The sequence below is a fragment of the Podarcis tiliguerta genome (genome assembly GCF_965153285.1).
Source record: "Podarcis tiliguerta genome assembly, chromosome: 12".
In the NCBI taxonomy this organism is placed as follows: domain Eukaryota; kingdom Metazoa; phylum Chordata; class Lepidosauria; order Squamata; family Lacertidae; genus Podarcis; species Podarcis tiliguerta.
The window spans coordinates 39,223,879-39,246,097 of NC_139545.1; the positions used below are offsets into that span (position 1 = coordinate 39,223,879).

At 40.2% G+C, this 22,219-nt stretch overlaps 1 protein-coding gene across 1 annotated transcript; it reads right to left on the minus strand.

Annotated features, from left to right (window-relative positions):
• Positions 1-849: 849 nt before the first annotated feature.
• LOC310661339 (protein adenylyltransferase SelO-like) lies at positions 850-22,219 on the minus strand (the record flags this gene model as incomplete). Its single annotated transcript, XM_083407187.1, has 19 exons — positions 850-1,060; positions 1,295-1,374; positions 3,476-3,519; positions 5,066-5,145; positions 6,637-6,729; positions 6,820-6,901; positions 7,006-7,050; positions 7,968-8,097; positions 8,586-8,669; positions 9,888-9,940; positions 10,590-10,745; positions 12,297-12,384; positions 13,340-13,407; positions 15,421-15,519; positions 17,723-17,779; positions 18,298-18,362; positions 18,697-18,825; positions 21,302-21,420; positions 22,123-22,219. Coding segments are annotated over 19 exons (1,692 nt in total), but the record flags the coding sequence as incomplete, so codon positions are not given.

Consider the following 22,219-nt stretch of genomic DNA (forward strand, 5'->3'; position numbering starts at 1 on the left):
AATGGATGGATTTGCCTGCTTCCTGTCTGTCAGTTCTGCATGAAATGATTCAGAATTATGTTCCGCCTTGTTTCTGTATCAATCTATTGATTTTAACTGCGTGAAAATTGGCATGTTTGTATGCTTTTTACCCAGTAATACACATTTTTTAAACAGTTTCATACTATTTTTTGAGCTAAGAACTGTAGTACAGATTTGGCAGCACATGGAGGGGGGACTGTTCATATATTCTGTAAGCTAAAAACATTATATATATATATATATATATATATATATATATATATATATATATATATATATTAGTTTTTAGCTTACAGAATTATAAAACATACCTCACAGTTTATCACATGCACATTCTTATTTGGACTTCCATCAGCACCTCTGATAATCCTCCGTCTTAATCACTTCTTATGCCTTTCTTAACTTAATATTGCCATTAAATCTTTTAACATATCAACTCTCTTTTTCCATTTTTACAATATTTCTAATATCACTCCTCACAGAACTTCTTGCAAACCTGGCCGGGGGGGGGGGGGCACTGTTCTAATCCATGTATTAGCCTGGGAAGGGTGAATCAGATCAATTCATTTAAAATGCAGACCAAATTAAATCCTTGACATCACCAAGTTCAAGTGTGAGAAACGGAGACTGCAGGAATTGCAGGAGCCACTGATCTTTTGACCAGGAAATGCAGAAGGCAGCTAATTTTACATAGAAGTGGTTGGGCAACATTGTTCAGTAATCGGCCATACCAGGGGTAGAGCCAAAACAGGATGATCTTGCAAGAGGAAGAGGGGAATTGAGCCACTGAATGACACAACAGGAATAGGAGCAGAGTGCATGGTTGACTAAAATTCTAAATGTGTCCTTTTATTGTCGTTTGGTGTTACTTGAAGGCTATATCCCTTCATTTAATCTTGATCTCAGTTTCTTTTCATCAAGATGAACAACTGACTTTAATGTCTTTAGCCCAAGCGGGGGGGCGTTGTGCGTAACCAGCTCTCTCAGCCATTGCCTGCCTCTGAAAGGGGTGTTGCAAAACCTGCTGCAAGAGGTGGACCTGAAAGTAAAACAATATTATTATTATTTTTAAAAAGCATTATACACAGACAAAACTACAGAACAAACCCTGGTATCCCAACTGTACAATTCTATGATTATATACACCTTTCTACACAGGTTACAATTAAGCGGTTTTTTCACTCAACAGTTTGTAGAGTTTATGCTTCTATTCCTTGATGACTGTATCTTTAGTCTCTTGAGCATTAAAAGTTAAAGCGAGTTAGCAAGATACCTCAGAAAAGTCATTCCTTTCTGCCTTTTGCGCAGCTGACTCGGCCATCCAGTTTCTGAGCACGTACCTAGGATTTATACCTGTAGCCAAAAATAAGAATCTATTTGCACATATAAAGAATCAGCAGGGGCTTTTCTCTTGAGATTTTTTATACTGGCATCCACATCTTTTCTTAGTACTGATATGAGGAAGTAATTAAGGATCTGAAAGAAATTGACGTTAAAACAGGAAGAACAATTCATGCTTACAACTCCTTCACCACCCTGCTACTCTCAGAGTGCCTCGAATTAAGTGTGAAATTGCCTGTATTATCACAAGACAACAACTTACAGCTGCACTAGTTCAAGAAAAGAGTGTTCCCAAGTTTTCCTGAATCTGAAATATTTAAAAGGGGACAATTTATGATAGGCTTCTTTCATCCTCAATCCTTATTTCTAGGTTATACAATTTTTATATAACTTTTCAAAAGTAGCACTGATTTCCCATTCTTAACTTAAGCAAAAGAATGCACCTTTTGTTTTCCCACCACTAGAAACTTGTCAAAGAAAGAGAAGTTCAAAGGTGGCCACTTTCAAATCCCTTTAAATTAAAACTTAACAAGTAAGGCAGTCGAGAATGTTCACGGTGTATGTAACAAATGTTTGGGAGGAACATAATCACAACCAAAGATTTGTTACAGCTCCTGGATGGGGTGAGGGGCTCTGAAACAGCCTTATTTTTTCTCTCCAACTTGTCTCAAACTAGTTAGGTTTAGAAGTCAGGCAGCATTTGAAAATGAAACCACCAAATCTATCCACCAGAACAATAAATGCTCATCTACGAAGAGGTTTACACTGAATTGTGGGATCAGTGGAGATTCTTGTAAACAGACCGAGACTTCAGTTATCAAGTGCGTGTCTGGTAATATTGGGACAGATGCCTACGCAAAGCCCAGAAGCCAGTCATGGGAGCAACCGCCCTCTGTTGCAATTGTTCCCTGTGATATGATGAATGCCTCTGATCTTGGAGGTATTCCAGGATCCTAGAGGTATCCTGAAGCTGATATGGAATGAAAAACCAATACAAGCCTGCAATCCTGGCAGATTAATGTCATTAATATACAACATTATTATATACCTGATGGTGCTTGTTCAACTATCTGTGTTTTAAGTCCTGTTATTCTTCAGGGCCAGCAGGGCAGATGAATGAATATTGGAGATGAAAGACAAATCTGTTTCTTTTTATATCCGATATGGTAAGCAGCATTAAGAGGCACATATAGCTGTAGCATAATGATAGCTATATGAGGCTTTCCTTTTCAAAGCTATTTTCCCAAATGCTTCAGAGTGCTGCTCAAATAAATAAATAAATCAACCAACCCTTATGTTTACCACCTTAGCCCGTGGGAAATAATTACTGCAGAAAATCTGGAGTTATTCAGGCTTAGGAGCTCGAGTGACAAAGTTATAAGGAGTCATGTACCGAGTGAGATCACTGATCCATCCAGTCCAGTGTACCTGATCCAGCAGTGCTCTCTAAGATGTCAGGCAGAGCTCTGTAGTCTAGTCTTGATAGATTAGGTTTTATAACTAAATCACTAAGCCCAGAAAACCAAACTGGTGGTAGTATGGTTGTGAACACAGCAGGATGAAGATTGTGTGGGGAGTCTTTGGATTGCCATGTGTTGCTGGTCATCATCCTGACCATTAGCTGTGCTTGCTGGGGCTCATGGGAGTTGTAGTCCAACAAAATCTGGAAGGCAAACAGTGCCTCACGCCTGATCTACACTGGTGTGCCACAGAGGCAGGTTTCTTGTAAAATCGCTCACTTTCCCCAAACTGGCAATTATTTCTGTCTCAAGAGAGCCTAGAGGAAGGGGCTACTGGTTTTCAAGTCCCACCCCAGCAGAGTTAGCTCTAGGGAAACAAGTATATGGTATATGTGACATGTTAGCACACTAGGTCCCAGCCTGATACCTACTGCAAACATGGCATATTCTACATGGGTGTAAAGTGGGTGGGAACTCAGGAATGGTGGGGGGGCATGTTTGCCCTCAGGGAATGGAAATCACAAGAGTCTAAGATGCTTGGAAACCCAATGTAATGTCACATCAGTTAAACAACTATTGAAAGAAATATCTGGCCTACAGGAAGGGCATGTGACTTAATTGTTGAGAAGAAAATAAATTATTGACTCACTCACTCGTCATTCTTTTGCTTCGCTTGGAATCAGAATCACCTGGATTCCTATATTGTATACACAAAACAGGGTCATGAAGATTAGTTTGTGCCTCTTGCTCTGGGCTGGTTCAAACATATTGATCTCAGGTGGATAAACCATGGTTTATTAAACTGAGAATAAGCATCAGGCCCATGCACTTCTCCTTTGTCTTTCCCCTTGTTCAGCAGCCTTAGTGCTTCCATTATTGTTTGTTTCAATCACATTCGGCATTACACCTGAAGTGGGAAACTGTGGCTAAAGCTTGACATATTAACTAGGATACTTGATAAGGATCTGATCTTAATAAATCATGGTTTATTAAGATTGTTACATCTGAACCACAGCCTCCGTCCCATGTCTACAATTCTGCATTTAACTGATACACTACTTGCTATTTTTCCAAGACAACATTAATAAAGTTATTCACAAAAATGCATCATTAATAAAGTATGGGAAAAATGAACTATGCAGGTTTCACAACAGTTTATATTCTTCATGACCAGAAACTGATGATCACGGAATATGTCCAATGCTTTTTTTCTTTAAAAATATTTAGGGGTACTCTCATTTTGGCTCAAGAAACCCACCATTTTATAGTTATAGTATAGTTAAATACAGTAAATGGACAAAAGTACAAAGATTCACAAAATGTTTAGGGGTATGGGTACCCCTGTGTACCCCCAGAAAAAAGCACTGAATATGCCTATGGAATCTACTGGTTTAAATATTCAGTCTATTTCATACAGAAGTCTCAAAGTAATACATAAAACACTTAATACACAATGCACAGACTTGAACATGCACTGCCCACTGAAAGGCAACTCCAAAAATATGTATCAATTGTTGGGAAGGAAAATGCTCAAATTTGTAAATCTGGGCGGTTGGGGAGGGGAGAATCATGAGGGATGCTTTTCTTACAGATCCTTTTATATGGATTTGATGACTGGCATGGATAGACCAAAGGGTTTTATCAGCAAAACCCTAAGTTGCCTTATAGACAGTCAGGCCATTGGTCAGTCTAGCACAGTACACTGACAATGCTACAAAACTACCATGATTTCAGACAGGAGTTATTGCAAGCCCAACCAAGAACTTCAAGAACACAGTGGGACAAGGGGAAGATTGGCCCCACTGGTATTATTTCTTTGCACTTCCCCACCTCCCATCCTAGCTCTTCAACATTCTCATATTACTACTAAGTTTGCTTAATTGAATTTCTTCTGCTTGCATTAATTGGGTTAGAATTTGTGTGTGTTTTTACCAGGGTTGGGAGAAATCAAAGGACCAACCCGTCAATAATGAGTATGATCATCTGATATAAAGATATCTGATGCATATATTTTTCAGTTTTACACATTCACTTAAAATAAATCAAAACTGCATTATTTTCACAGAGGAGAAACACATTTTAGGATTATTTTTTCTTCAATGCTAATATCTAGCCATTATAGAAAGATGAGTGCTGAGTTAGCGGCACAACTGTTCTGATCCTGATAAGGTATCTGGAAGGGGGAATCCAGTGAAATTTGAAATTCCCTCCACCTGTAAGTGTCCAGAATTGCATTTCTTTACCTTTTTAACCTCAAGAGGTACAGCACAACCCAGCTGGAAAAAAGCTTGTGTTTAGCCACATCTTGCAGAGCCCAAAATTCCTACATGGAAATAATTGATCACACACTATTACTTAACATCAATAATAATACACACATCACTTCCCAATATATGGATAACATGCAGCAGTTTGGGTGGCATATAGCAGTGATATACTCTCCACAAATATTTCTGGTAATCTACAACAGCACTGCACCAAGCTAAGGTAAAATCTGTTCCTTAAGCCAGGAACTGTGGTTTCTCTGTGTTTTATAAACTATGGGAATCATTTCACTAGGCAAAAATCACACAGTAGCAAAAAATAGTTCCCCAGAATAAGTAATTTAAATATTTTGGAAACCTGCCTATAAATCAAATGAAGGCATACAAGACATACAAGAAGGCATCCCAATTGTTTTGGGATACTGTATATGAATGTCAAACATGCTGGTTTGGGAGGAAGCAAAACTTCTTGCAAGGAAGATGGATTGATTTATGATTCTTGCAATATCTGTGCTGGATTTCGGCCATTGATCCTCTCTGGAAATAAGAACTATCTGCAAGGGAACATAACTTGCCACTGGCAAATTCTTTCCACAAAAAAACAGAATAAGCTATGCTTATTTTTCTCTCAATATATATAAAATCCTTGTTTGGGAACAGGTCATCTTTTAACCATGCAGGATATTACATCTGGCATCACAAAGCTTATCATCTGGGAGTGATCCTCAGGGCTAGTATTTTTATTGTATCCAATGCTCCATCTTTCACACCACCAATGATAGTGACTTCCCTCAAACAGAACATGTAAACAAAATATTCTTTATCCTTCTGTTGAACATGTCAGGCCATGTGTTGAAGTGAGGTTTAGGCACATTCCCAGGTTGCAGAGACTTATATGAACCTCTACACTCTGTTGAGCTACAGAAACTCGGGCTGGGACAATATGTGCCCCAACAGCCCACAGTTCAAGCTCCTCAACACTGAGGGATTACTCTGTTCTTGCTAATGGCGAGACTGTGCATTCCTTTGTAGAGTCCATCTAGCATGGAGGTGAATGTACAAATAGCTTTGTAGAATCAAGACAAAGTGAAGGCTCAGTACCTTGTGGGACCAAACCTATTCTAAACCTATTAAGAGAAACACACTACCAAAATATGGGATCAAGGTGAGTTAACAAAAATAAGTTCTCAAGCCCTTCAAAATCTTCGTAATAGCTGTCATTGCAAATGATGGTCCGTCCATCCCCCACCATTTGGCTTACCTATCAGATTCCTGCATGATGTGCTGCCATGGAAACAGAGACTGAAAAATGTCCACAGTGGAACATGCAGCTGTTTTACTAAGCTCAGCTATCCTTTTCTTCCCAAAACAAACAAGCAGGACCCAGTATCCAACCAGTCATTTTCACCCAGCCCTGTACATAATTTCAGTTTCAGTCTCCAACCAATCCTACTTTCACAATTTAATCTTAAAGGAATAATGAGCATTTTCTCTTAATGTCATTATGATGTTTTCAAGTTTAAGGACCGTTCACATGTATCCTCAAATACCTTAGGAATGCTGATGCTCTTCAGCTGGTCTTCTGAAATCTCACTGAGTTCCCGAAAAGTCATTGTAAAATCCGCTTTTGTATCTTCCATGAGCTAATAAACATTAAAAGACTTCTGTCAGTTTCAGCTTTAGTTCTTCGGTCAAAGGGCGACTCAAATATTTAACCAAGGAAAGAAACTCACTTTTAGAAGGAATGCAATCAAATAGTTATCGTCCTCATTGTCGCCTAGGAGACCTAATTTTGCTTTGAATAGTTCTGTGAAGCTGCAAGTTAAGGAAATAAATGCATTAATATTACAAAACTAGAGACTCTTTGAAAATTAAGATGCTGACATCTTTTTAAATTATGGGTTCCAACAATTACATACCGTTTATAATACTGTTCTGGGTATTCCCCAAGTATCTGAGAAGCCCTATTAAGAGAATATGTGAAATGTTGCAGCATAATAATTAGACTTGTATAAAACCCATAGATTATAATTCTGTTTTGTAATTCTTTTAAAGAAATCAGAAATGTTATATTGTTATTCTGAAGGGAAACACATTACTTTGCAACTGAATTGCGCTTTTTTGTCTTTGCATATTTTCCAAACAATACATGAGATACATTTCACATTTAATTTGTTGTTGCCACTATTCTATAATGAGTGAAGCTGTTACATTGCAAGATCTGGCACATGCAAGTCAGTAAATTTAAGACCTGGTGCTGCTTTTCTACATTAGTTTGAATCATATCACTTATGGGACTGCATGAGCATGTTTTGTTACTTGAAATTAAAAATCAATTTTTTAAAAAGGGGTAGGGGAGTATTAACATGTTGACTGCTTATCACACCAGGTAGTGACATCTCATTATAATGAGGCCACTTGGGCTTTTCTTCTTAGAAAAACCAATGCAGCATTTCAGCCACATAACGTATAACAACAATACTAGTGATCTAAAGACCTCTTTTCCTTTTGGCTCTCAAACCCACAGCCAACAACCTTTAGCATGAAAACTGCCTCCTGGATTTGCCTGGCTTTCTGATGTTTCTGTTTTGTCTTCCCAGATTGGCTGACAGCAGCAATTCTGGGGCCCAGTTTATAAAAAAAACCCTCTGTGATTATGTAGAGACCGTTTACCACCCATTATAAAGGCCATCTTTTATTTTCCTTTTTTTTTTTTTTTTGCAAGCCAAGCATGGTCTAAATAATAATAATAATTTGGTTTAAAAAACAAACTCCCCACTTCCCAAAAGCCCTCCTTTTTTGTTTAGCACATATGGTCATTAAAGAATGTCTCATCTCACGAGCTCTTTTAAGCATGAAGACACTTTTAAGGATTACTTACAGCTGCTTTTGTCTGGGAGCCAATAAAGGGTTTAGAGCCTGTAACAGCTTGTTCAGATTAAACAGTCCGACGTTTGCCTGGTTTCCTATTTTATACCGTCTTTCATCATCAGATGTGTTTGGGACGAAATCTGAAACAAAGTAGTATTCAGAATAAACAACCAACCTTAACATATTTGAGTAAACTCGTATTTCGTGTTGATGCCAACTAACAAAAAGTCCTGTAGGCACTAAAATATTTTGCATAGAAGTCTCTAAACACCAGGATATTAGTTTACACTGGATTAGCCAAGGTCTGATATTTGCCAAAGGAAAGGATACATTGTCAGCATACAAGTTTAAAGATGGCAATAAGTTATTTTCTTATTTCAAATGCAGAAAAACAAAACAGAAATCCTTCACAACAGCAGTTCTTACTCCCATCTCCTTGACCTTTCTCCTCCACTTCTTCCAATCCTATTAAATCCTTTTACTGCTCAAATCCGTATAAAGCCCAGAAATTAAAGAAACAATGCATTATAAGTGAATGCATACAGATCCGGTCAAATTCTGTAATTTTTAAATTATTTAATACTTTATATTCCCAAAATAATACTGCATTCACTTAGGCTATACATACCTGGGTCATAAGACTCCATAAAACCAAATGGACCATAATCTATAGTTATGGCTAACAGGCTGAAATTATCTGTATTGCACACACCTAAAAATTAAACAACATTTATTTATTTTAGGTATGCTTTTCCTCCATACTGGAACATAAGGCAGCTTACAACACAATATGCAATATAAAAAGAATACAAAATAAAAAACTAAAACTATCTATCTATCATCTATCTATCTATCTATCTATCTATCACTACATGCACACAAAAGAAAAGCATGCATCCATAATAAAAACAGTCTCAAATCTGACCAACATTGCCATCTAAACAGCATGATGTCATATCCCAGAAAATGCTGATTTCATATAAATGAAATGTGTGTTACCATCTGAAAGATTTCTCCAGGAATTAAAGTCTGGAAACCAGGTTCATTCCTCCATTCCATAGTTAAGAAGTAGTTTACTATTACAGTTAAACTGCCCAGAGTGGCTGGGGCAACCCAGTCAAATGCAGGGGCATATAAAAAATAAATTATTCTTATTACATAGTTCTACATGGAATGAGCAGTATGTTTTTTGCAAACATTGCATTTGAGGTACAATCCCATTTTACAATAGATACTTTTTTCCAACCTTGCTAGAAAAGGACAATGTTGTATTTTCCTTAACTGTAAACAGCTTAAAGTCACATATAAATAAATGTGAAAAGATAAGTCAATATGAACTTAAATCCCACTAATTTCAATGGACCCCTATCTACAACTAGCTTATGTTGGATCCAGTCCAATGTTTTTCTTAATTTAGTTTTATTCCACGCAAATCTGGTTTATTCACATAATTAGTCGACCATTTTGACACCGTCCTGATGTGTGTCCCAAAATGGCTGAAAACAACTAATGAGTACACACACACACTTCAGGAATGAGGAGCCAGCCAGTCGCCAGCTTGTAAGAAAAGGCTGTGACTGTGCATGTAAAAGATCTCAGGGTCAACCCCCAACTTCTCCAGATAAGGCTAGGAGAGACCAGCAGGGCAGATGAATGAATATTGGAGATGAAAGACAAATCTGTTTCTTTTTATATCCGATATGGTAAGCAGCATTAAGAGGCACATATAGCTGTAGCATAATGATAGCTATATGAGGCTTTCCTTTTCAAAGCTATTTTCCCAAATGCTTCAGAGTGCTGCTCAAATAAATAAATAAATCAACCAACCCTTATGTTTACCACCTTAGCCCGTGGGAAATAATTACTGCAGAAAATCTGGAGTTATTCAGGCTTAGGAGCTCGAGTGACAAAGTTATAAGGAGTCATGTACCGAGTGAGATCACTGATCCATCCAGCCCAGTGTACCTGATCCAGCAGTGCTCTCTAAGATGTGCAGGGCCCAAGATGGGGAAACGTACAAATATATTTTTCAAGAGTGGTTTAGACACAACGTGGAGCTGTGTTGCCCTTCAGTTATGCAGTCCCAGGAAAACTAAGAGCAGGGTTTTTGCTTTTCATGGGGGAAGAAGGAGCTGAGACCGGGGGGTCATTTACACTTCCACGTGTCCCATAATTTCTAGGCTCAGGTCCAATAGGTTTTCCTTTTGTCCTGCAGCTTTCCTTGAAAAGACCTGCTGTTTACCACGGAATTGGAACAATTGTCAGCCAGGTTTCCTGTGTCTAGAAATCACAGGACAAATTGGGGTAGGGTAGCGGGAACAGGACAAAGAGAATGTGGATGAGCCCTGAGAAAACAGTGTCCAAGATGAAGTTAAACAATCTCTCCCCCCCCCCCCCCGTGCTACTTCCACATTCTTCAAAGGGCTAACTGGGGTTTGTAATAAAAATAAATAAACAAGATGAAACTGATCATGCTTTTCCCACATCGTGTCTGGTGTGGCTCATAAACTGTAAACCTCCTGGATAGAGATGATGTCACTTTTGCATTCTTTATATGTTATTGCTAAATACATATTAAACAGAGATAATAGACAACATACACTAAGTTCGAATGCCTTTTTAATTTGAAGGCAAGTTTGGATTTGTCAGTAAATCATAGATTACATATTCTTCTTTTGTTGTTGCCGTTGCTGTGTTCACAGAAGCAAAAAGACTTACCAGATATCTGTTTGAATCATTCATGACTATTGATGGAAAGTGCTCATCTATGATATGGTCTAACAGCATCCTAAATTACAAACGAAACGTTTCTTCCATCAAAGACAATTTCGAAACAACACTGAAGTGATTACTCTGTTTAAGATTATATCTGATACTTGGAAATATTCCTTTAGGTGCCTACGCCTACCTACAAAAGTTAAATTGGGTTGTAGGAAATACAGTGGTACCTCAGGTTACATACACTTCAGGTTACAGACTCCGCTAACCCAGAAATATTACCTCGGGTTAAGAACTTTGCTTCAGGATGAGAACAGAACAGAAATCGTGCAGCGGGAGGCCCCATTAGCTAAAGTGGTGCTTCAGGTTAAGAACAGTTTCAGGTTAAGAACGGACCTCCGGAACGAATTAAGTACTTAACCCGAGGTACCACTGTATATACTCTTTAATAGGAAGCATTTTTTCTATAGCCAGATTGTAAGTCCATACTAAGTTTTTAGCCACATGTGGTTCCCTCAAGTGAGATTTTATATCTTATTGGGATGGAACAGCAGTGTGGTTTTAGAGACTTTTGAGAGTTAACACCCAGGTGCCTGCTAGCACTACATTTTATACTCCTGAACTATCAACTAAATGTTTTGCATTTTCCCACTCCTTGTACAAGACTGGCGCCTGAAAATCTGATGCTGGCTCTTGGAAATTTTCTAGCCTTCTATGTTTGAATCCATGCAACAATCCATATACAGTTGAACAAATTGTTTTGGGTCAGGATCCAAGTGCTCAATCTGTTCCACTTGGCTACGGGTGTTCTGGACTTGGGTGTTTTTGAACTGCAGCATGACAAAAGACTTTTGAAACTGAGAGGAGCTGTAAAACACAACTGAAGTGGCGCTGAGTTGGAGGAGGGAGGGGGACGCCTGTGCTATTAAAAAAAAATAAACCCAGTGGATGAATGCGAGCCCTTTAGTATCTCATTTAAAAAGCCCAATAATATCAGCGACTTCACAGGCCATACAATAATTTGCAGTAGTTGTAAATGCTTATTTCAACACTGACTCATGGGAAACATAGTATCAAGTATATGCAATGGCCTCTATACAGGGAAAAATATTTGCCATACACATTTTTTACAATAACTCTGTACTGTGAAAGGCATTCCACAATTTAAAATGGAATTGCATGTTATCAGTGCCCATAAATCAGTACTTTGGAGGGCTGCAAATCTATCCAACGCCTGCTTGCCTAAAAACAGGATGCAGGTACACGTGTGTGCGTGCCAAAGAACTGGTATCTAAAATCCTGAAGTTCTTTTCAACTTTTATATTGGTCAGGATCCAAAGAGGCCTGCGTGTGAGTGCTAAGCATTTCCATGCACTGCCCCATGCAAGTGTGTGTGTATTCTAATATTCCCATATGGTGGCAGTCCCCTGTACATCATAGAATGCCTCTCTACAGAGTCCACTAATCTTCTGGGCCAGATTTTCAGGAGATGCACAAGCCTGTGTTAAGAAGGGGAAGGCTGAAAGGTCCCTGTGCATATGTAGCCTTTTAGAACCCCACTATTTTATTAAATTACCCAGAAGTAAAAACTGATCCAATAAATAAATACTTTAATTCTAACCTTAACAAATCCAGTTCTCCAGAATGAGCTAAAATTTCTAATGATCCTATTCGAAACCATGATTTGGCAACACGCAGAACTATAGCACCTGAAATACAAGTATATGCATGTCAATAAATAAAAATGCACTCTGTTCCAGAGCCCTAGATGTGCTTCCATTTGCATTCAGAACTTCTGTGCTTGTAGATTTGCCCACTCACGTCAATGGATGGAGCCAGTACATGCTGTCTCTTTTAACTTTTGATTAATCACAGGTTATCAATACATCTGAACTCTATACTGTGGTTAATCTTAACTATGGCTTTGTCAAGTGATGACTTTCAAAGCTGACAAATATAAGAGAACAGTAGCATACAGAAAAGAAGTCAGCAAACAAAACAGTCTAAAACAGACAAGAATATTGGATTATGGCTTGGTCAAGATCTGTTGGAACTGTTTTAAAAAGGATTTATAAGAAACTGGACATAGAAACTGAATGAATACTAATTTGTATTATTAGAAAATTACTGTGAGAGTCCTACTGTGCTGTCTGAGTGGTTAAAATCTTAAGAGCTTGGCTTGGGAGGGAAATCTAGGTAAAGTGCCATCTTGCTGAAGGGGAAAAAAAGACTGGATTTTAAATCCAGCTGTGATTATTCTGGAATGCATATGTTGAATATTTAGAATAAATGTTTTTATAGATAATTGTTAGGGAGACAGGAGTTCCTTTTTCTTTTTAGCTTATAACAAGATTCCTTTATTGTGAATTAAGGAGGGTACACACAGAAACAAGACAGTTGGAGGTGGGAAGTACCTGCAAAAAACGGCAGGGTAGGAAGGATCTCTCAGGGTGGGAGACTGGGAGACCCAGGTGAGAGCTGGAGGAATCTGCCTTGCTATGTGCGGATAAATGATATGAACTGTACCACATAAATGTGATAAAGGGTCTTCTTGGTTCTTCTTTCTTCATTCTTTTTCCTATATAACTGTGTTTTGTATTTTCTTATAAATGAGTTTGATACAATGACAGTATTCCAAATAGTAATCTGAAATGCAGAAGTTACCTCTTTCTTTCTTAACATTCCCGTTGTAGAACTGATCCCTCCACACGTCGTCGTCACTCACAACTAAACTGTGCAAAAAGAGAAAATGAGCTGTTAGTATAAAACACCTTAAAGTTGCTTGACATAAGAAGCAGTTTTAAACTGAGTCAGATCATTGGTCAATCTAGCTAGCACTGCCTACACTGACTGGGAGCAGCTCTTCAGGGTTTCAAACATTCCCAGCCCTGCCTGGAGGTGCCAGTGGCTGAATCTGTGACCATCTGCACGCAAGCCAGATGCCCTATCAGTTTTCATTTCTTCATACAAGCCTACACACAGGAGAGACAGGATGGTGGAAATGTGGCGGCACAAAGAACCCTGTACTTCTGTGACTATGCAGAAAGCACTTCAACGTTGTTATTTTTTGCTTATCAAGCTGTTATGGATGTCTTCAATCCAGGCCATTCAAATAAAAGTTGTTTGGCAACATATGGCAGAAGGAGAAGGAGCAAACCAAAGGGAGATGGTACTACCGGCATTTATGATTATTATTGCCATATTTGTACTTCAATTGCTTTCCAAGCCTTTCTTCGTGATTAATCCCATTTTACCAGTTTGATCGTTTGCCTAAGGCCTCCAAGTGAAGCTATAAGGAAGACGGGACTTCAAGTTCCGGACCTTTCAAAACCAGTTCTCTGGCCGTAGAAGCACACTGGTAGATGCACCAGTTCATACGTCTCGTAAGAACAGGTGCAGATAGAGGCAGATGCCACACAGATGTCTGAAAACAAATGCTAAAGTTTTGGGGAAAACATATTCCTTGCTCCCAGCTCCCAACATTTGCAGTGCTTAAGCATCCTATGATCGGTCTGGAGCACACCATGAATATTCATCACCCAACACCATGTGCGCGGCTTCACTCCACTGACTTCCTGTACTCTGTTCCAGAAACCCCAATCTTCAAAGCATGAAGGTTCCGCATAAGAATGTTTTCCCTTCTAGCATCCCTCTGTGAATGGAGCTTCCTGTTGGCAACACAGGAACACAGAGCTAATAGAGTGGGCCCATCTCCAGGGTGCTCTTGGATAAATTACATGCTCTTTCCCACACTTCTGCCAAGACTCAGCAAGAACATTGTCAATTAACCGTAAGAGCTGAGATATGACGGCTTCCTATTGCCAGCAATCTAGTGATCAGCTGGGGTTATTTGAGTTAAATATTTATGAAAAGAAGTCTGGAAAGCTTTCTGGAGTACTGCCCTCCTCCCCCACATGGCCTTACCAGGACACCGAGAGCTTCAAAAACAGCAGGCTAAGCACGAAGGCCAAGCAATCTCCTGAATTCAGCGGACTTGGTACACCAAGTTCACGCTGGCTATTGTCTTTGAATCAAACAGCCTGTCACAGCGTCAGCCAAGGAGGGTTGTAACATCGCTATGAGCTTTCATGCTCATCCAGACAGCCTCATGGGTTTTGCATCAGTCACTGAGTTTGCAAGACCTTCTGCCGAAGCAATTAAGCAGGCTTTCCAATAGGTCATTTGTAAAGGGTCTCTTCTACAAGCAAAAAGTTGTTTCCTGATTGATGCTGGAGAGAGAGTTCTGCATGTTCTCAGCAAGCCAAAAACCCGCACAGGCAATCAGAAAGGGCCTTCATAACCACATACTGAATGCCCCCCGAATGTCAGCAATATCACTCACTTAACAATTCGGCAACAATAGCAAGGCATCTCACATGGTTATAAGAGCAATATTAGATGGAGTTGCAGTGAAGTGGCGTGGAGCTGCTGTTTGCGAACTCTTCTTAACTTTGTGAAAAGTGTAAAAGCTAAACGAAACGATGGTCACAAAATGGCAGTAAATGAATAAGTTGCGCTCCATCAGAAATTACATCACAGACTGAACCTGGCAGGTGAGCACAACACTCATACAAACAAAATCTACTTCATATTTACAAAGATTGAGCAGAAGGCAGATTGGATTTCTCGGGCACAAGCCAAAAAGCCCACAAGACACAGTACATGAGTGGTCTCCTCCTGATGTAAGTGGAATCAAGTAAGCATCAGATCAGATTCTAAAGAAAGTACAAACATGGATACAGTACCTAGCTGCTCTGCTTGTAGGAATTCCAAGATAATGCATGGCCTCACTTCCTAAGAATTCTCGGACAGAAGAGTGGAGCACAGCTCTGCCATCCCCATTCCTGTGGAGAGGAAAACTAGGAATATAAACACTACCCTTTCCTTTTGAATTAGGAAAAGAAAAAAAGTAAATGCTTGAGTGGGCAAGGAATTCTGATATAGGGATGATTGAGGAACTTCATCTTGGCTACTATCAGCTATTTACAGACTACACATTTCTCCTAATGCTGCAATGCATTTCATGAAAGTTTAAACACATCAAAACACATATTTAAAAATAATATTTATTTATTAGATTTATTACCTGTCCTTCACTGCAAGGTCCCAGGGTGGATCACAACAATAAAGTATACAATTATAAAACAAATAAAACTATTACAACCACCAAACAAGAAATGTGTATTAAGAAAACGAAAGCACATGCTATCTATTAAGCAGTTTAAAACAAGGTTGTGGGTACGAGTCCTGTGTTGGTCAGGAGATTCCTGCATTGCAGGGGGTTGGACTAGATAACCCTCGTGGTTCCTTCCTACTCCATGATTCTATGTAATTCTATATAGAAAGCCAGTTAAAAACTGGGCTAAAGATCTCCTCTTAAGTAGGAAAAATAGGAAATACATGTTTATAAATGGATTTTGAGAGAACCTTTTAAAAAAAGTTTGAAGATTAATGTGAAATTCTGGAAAAGGGAAAACTTGCAAAGATGGCATCAATTTACCTATCCTTAGTTACATGTAATGTTTGGCACCATAGGCCCTGAGCGAATCTGAGCGATGCTCAGGAAATGCAGGCCAGTAAAATCAAACAGCTGAAAGTCCAATTCACCCCAAAATTACCCTGCTTTGCACAATTTAGAAGACAGCATGTGCTTTCAGAAACAGAACAGAACAGGGAGCTTGCAGAGAAGGAAGCTAGGTTTCATAAGCTAGGTTTCATAAGCTAACGTGAGAAGTGGAAAGAATCACAGGACAATTGCTTTGGGATTAAATAGGCCACAACTTTATTGATTACGGATGTAAGTAGGTCTTGGGTGTGCACCTGAAATCAGCGAATGCTTTGGCACCACTGTGGCCCACGCTGGGCTGCAACCGCCACTTACTGCTAAGCGGTCTTTATCATTTGAACTATCTTCCAGCTCCTGATGTTTTAATTTTGCCATGCTAGGCTAAACTTGTTTCAGCAAAAAACATTTGGAAACCTCTTCCCAGGCATAGGCATCATATAAAGCAGGAATTTAAAAGCGGCATGTGAGTCCTTATTTCTACCAGAGAATAGCAGTTTCAGCTCTTAAAAAGATAGCAAGTGTGCAACTAACATCACCCTAAGAAACATGTTCAAATGAAATCAGATGTTACATTACACCCTCCCCTGGCCCTGGCCCTACCCCACTTACATATCTAGACTATAAAGAACCTGCATACCTACACAAATCCTCCAAAATCCTCAGGACTCCTATAGTTCTCTGCTCAGCATTAATGTGATTTCCCCTAATTCCCGGGCAATGCAAGACAGTAAGAGCTCCCCAAAACTGGTATGATGTTACCTCCCGGTAAGGTAAAGGTAAAGGTACCCCTGCCCGTACGGGCCAGTCTTGACAGACTCTAGGGTTGTGCGCCCATCTCACTCAAAGAGGCCAAGGGCCAGCTCTGTCCGAAGACACTTCCGGGTCACGTGGCCAGCGTGACAACGCTGCTCTGGCGAGCCAGAGCCGCACACGGAAACGCCGTTTACCTTCCCGCTAGTAAGCGGTCCCTATTTATCTACTTGCACCCAGGGGTGCTTTCGAACTGCTAGGTTGGCAGGCGCTGGGACCGAACAGCGGGAGCGCACCCCGCCGCGGGGATTCGAACCGCTGACCTTTCGATCGGCAAGCCCTAGGTGCTGAGGCTTCAACCCACAGCGCCACCCGCATCCCTTACCACCCGCGTTACCTCCCGGTAGTTAACATTAAAAGGTATGCTGCCTTCTAGCTATCATAGTTAATGCTAACTAATTGACCTAGGCCCCATTAATTTATCTGGTCCTTCTTAAATAAATAAACAGGTTATGGCAGTGATCGTCAAAACATAAGACAAAATTCTTTTGCTCCTGATGACTTGAACAAAGGGGTGCTACATGCTACAATTTCATGCAGGCAGATAATCTTGTGCTTTGGGGTTGGGGTGGTTTTTTAAGCTGGCCATTGAAATGAAAGGTTTCAAACAGAAACAAGATCAAGAGCTATCAGGGGTGAATACAGAATAAGACGCAAAACACATGACAAACCTAGAGTACGGAGTCCTTCCTGAACCTTTCAGCTGCAGTTCCCAACTGTCACCAAACCTGCAAAAAACCATTGGCATTAGTAATATTGAGAACTGATACAGTGCAGTAGGTAAGGATGTGAGCCCGGAAGTCCCAGATTTAAATCTTCCCTTAGCCATGAACACTATAAAACAGGGGCTGGGTAGGGCTGCCATACACCCTGATTTTCCAGGACATGTCTTGGAATTCGCCTCAACAAAGCTCAACGAATTTGGTTACCCTAAAAAATCAAAAAAAAATCACCTGCCATCACTTGGATGGATGATGTCAGCTGATGAGGGTGGGTGTAAAGTGCGTGTCTGTGAGAAATCAGTACCCAATTCATTTGGAGCCAGGGATTTGACAGCCACAAAACCTGCTCCTTAGCTTTAAATCAGAACAAACAGCAAACCACAGCATTTGTGTCTGGTCAGTAAGTTATTCCAGCCCAAGTATTTTAATTATCAGCAGTAATATTTCTTAATGTACTTTCTGAAAGATCAGTGCCAGCCATATATCATTTAGAGACCAACTATTCAAAAAGAAGAATGCAGTACCTGTTTGTATAAACACCAATCAAATGGGCTCTTCCGTCACCCAGCTGACCTGCCCAGCTACCAAACTAACAAGGAAAGAAGAAATTAAAAAATCCCAGTCACTATTCGGTATTATTTACAGCAGATTTATAACTGGAAAATCATTCCTAAATCTTCTGGTGATGGTGAGATTCAACATGCTAGAAAAACAAGTCCTGCAAATTTCCTACAAGCATGCTTCAGAGACATAGCAACAGATTGGAGCGGTGTTAGCCAAGTTATATTTTGTTCTGTTCTATCATGACAGAGAAGCATGGCAATAATAGGAATCAGAGATGGAATTCCTGAAATATTTGCAGACTGTAAGTCAAGGCAGAGGAGCTAAAGCTCAGCTAAGATAGAGCAAGTATTATTATTGACCTGATGGCCACCATATCTGTGGGCCAGAGGCAGAGATCCCAAGGCAATTTTTGCACCAGTGACAAGCTGTATAAAGTCCTCTGAGTCGGAGATGGACATATTGAGGTCCAAAATATCTTCCAAGACTTCCTGGAGGGAGAATGACAACACAGAAATCACTTAGAATTCAAAGACATTCCTTATAGTTGGAAATGCCACTTAATTAGTGATTATACCTATCTCTATCTCTATCTATCTCCCCAGCTGCTACTCCTCCCTCCTCTCATAACACACATTCTATTTATCTAGAACACATCTATTGTTTAGGGCAAGGCTAGCAACAGTTGGGCACTGTATTTGGTCACTGCAATAGGTTTGCAATTATGTGAGAAACTGGAGCACCTCCAGTGCTAAAGTTCAGTGTCCTCAGCTTCACTCATAGGATTACTGCGTGGGCTTAATGGAATGAGAATTGTAAAGCACGGCGTTTCCGTGCGCTTCTCTGGTTCGCCAGAAGCAGCTTAGTCATGCTGGCCACATGACCCGGAAGCTGTACACTGGCTCCCTTGGCCAATAAAGCGAGATGAGCGCCACAACCCCAGAGTCGGCAACGACTGGACCTAATGGTCAAGGGTCCCTTTACCTTATAATACACAAAAAGGTGATGCACCCAGACTCAAATGGAAATTCATGTCACATTTTCAGCACAACAGTTGCCAAAGAGCCATGTGGCATCTCCTCTCTGTACTCCACCAGTAGTGTAGTCTTTCTCTTTTCCTCTTAGTTGTAATTATAGTAAAAAAAAGAAAAGCATCCTTTCTGTCAACAGCTTGTGGAATATGTAAATCAGGCCCCATAAAAATTAAGGAGATTGGGAGCCACTCGCTGGGCTCACACACACACCCTTCCCCTCTAATACACACATTTCCTCCTTCCCTTTTATTTTGGAAACAATGCTGATTAGCAGCACATCTTTTCAAAAATCTTTTTTTCACCTGTGGTTGCAAACTGGTTTGGTGCTAACTGTGGTGAAAACTCCAATGCAGGTGTAGTGCTAAACAGCAAGGAAGAGAGGTGCAGTGCTTGTATGACAAGCATGTCCAACAGGTTGACTGCAATCTACTGGTCAAAAAAGAAAGAAAATAAAAATACATAAAAATAAATTTTCCTCCCTCAAAAAAAGAATCTGGGGATGCTTTTTTAAAAAAAAAAAGAGGAAAAAAAGTTATTTTTTAAAAATTATGTAAAAATATATTAAGAAGTAATATCTTCTCTTCTGTGGTCTCCTCTGCCGCGTGGCCTTCCTCTGGGCCCCAGCCTGCTCTCTTGGAGCACTAGTCGCCGTGGAGTAGGCTCAGTCGGACCTGGGCTCAGCCATGTGTCCTTGTCCTCCCGGTGCTCTCCTACCTCTCTTCCTCAGTGGCAGCGGCAGCAGCAAGGTCAGGGCTCCCCTCTTTTTTCTCCTTCCTCTTTCTCTCTCTTCCTTCTCCTCTCCTCTCCTCCTTCTCCCTGCGTCAGCTCCGGGGTTTTCCTGGCCCCAGAATTCCACTGGGCAGGTGGCCGGGCGCTCTCACTCCCAGCTCGTTTTGGGTCACGGGGGGTGGGGTGGTCAGCGGTTCCCCCATTTGACGCACCAGGTGTCCCCAGTTCCCCCTTGGCAGTGGCGGTCTCAGCAGCCCAGAGCCAGCCGGGTAGCACAGCTGGCTCTGGCTGGTTTCAGGAGCTACTCGCTGCTGTGGCGCCTGCCATTTTGCCTCGCCAGAAGTCCCCATATGATGTGTCTTGTGCCGTTGAACCAATCATGCAACATTCATTCCCTACTAATAAATCTACAACACTTAAAATATAAATCCAGGGACATTAAATGAAATCAGGGGACATTCCGGGGACGGATTTTGTCCAGGGCCTGATTTGTAAATCCGGGGGCTGTCCCTGGAAAACGGGGACATCTGGTAGCCATAACTTTGGGTCTTCCTCCCATCAAAAAGCTCAACAACTTTGGTCAATCCAATGGATAGATAACTGCCAGGTTTTTTTATAGTGGGAGTAGATTGCAGTCTCTTGGGAGTTGGACATGCCTGTTGCATGAGAAGGGAAGGAGGCAGGAATAACACATAAACCCCGGAGGTGTTTCTGAGCTGGAATACATGCAGTACAAATCTTTCGTGTGTCATTGGAGCTTTGGACTTGAGTAAACTCAATAAATTACTCAGTTTGAAGCCTTGGGGCATTGATCTGAAGTGAAAAGGGAGGTGAGAAAGAACAAAAAGGGTGGTGTTTGATCTCTTCTGTAAGATAAAGAATAATTACTTCCACACCTACGTCCTATGCACTGAGTTCCACCAGTGTGCTATGCACTGAGTTCCACCAGCGCAGAGGTGGGGAAATTTTAAGGGATCTTCGCAAATGTTCTAGAAAGTTTTCTGGCAAGGAGCTGAATGATGAATGTAGAAGTTCAATACGCCCAATGCAAACTGGGCCGCAATATAATTCTATGCTATGCAATATGCTATGCAGCTTAAATTTTGTGTACTCAACAGATTCCTAATATTTTCTAAAAGTTGCAAATCAGCAACCTTGCATCACACAGTTAGAGGAATTCCAAATAAATAAAATGAAGCCTAACCTTTGAGACAGCTACAAGCAGAACTCTGGATTTAAATGGTGTAGGGTAGACAAATGAAAAAATGACGTCTCGCACTTCACGAACATAATTCTCTTGAATATGATCAATGGGAAGTGTGGCTAAAAGGAACAAGCAAAATGTTTTCACATAACCATTCCTGAGGACTAGCTGTATTAGTCATTTGACTAAAAACAACAGATTCCTGTTTGCGAACTGCATCTAATGATGTGGAGTTTGACAATGAAAATCAACAGAGTTTTAGCTACGGAATTACTGCTACTCGAAATATATATTAAAAAGTAGTGCTGTTGATTCAAACTCAGGGAAAGTGACTCGCACTTAAATGCAGCAGTGGCTGCAAACTCATTTGCCTAACCCTAACAAGTATCCCAGTCATCTGCTAAGTAGAACACCTGGCAGCATCCTTCCCCAAAGCTTGCATTTGCCCCGCTGTTTGGAAAAAGTAAGAAAAGAAAGTGTTTCTTATCTCCTCTGTACTCAGCAAATTAAAGAAGATCCTCTCTCCAGTTGCTGGAAGATTCAGGAGGTTGGCTGAGACCACAATAAATGACAGACTATGCCCACCTGAGTTTTTGGGAGCCATATATAAATCACATTTAAATCAATTGGTCCCAAAAATATTTTTTTCTGGTTCTGGTGAAACTTAAGCACAGCTAATTCTCTCTGGTGTTCAGCTATAATGTAATCAGGCAAAATATTCATCCAGATAAGGTGATCTTTACAAGTAATTCTGCCCAGTTTTTCTTTTTAATATGCTGTATGCAAAATTTTATATCAGTATACCACTAGTTGAAAAGTACCTGTGAATTTTTCTGTGGAAAGTCTCCAGCCACCAAAATGAGATACTTTTCTTTTTATTTCACAATAGTCTTGATCCCAGTTTGATTTGTTGATGTA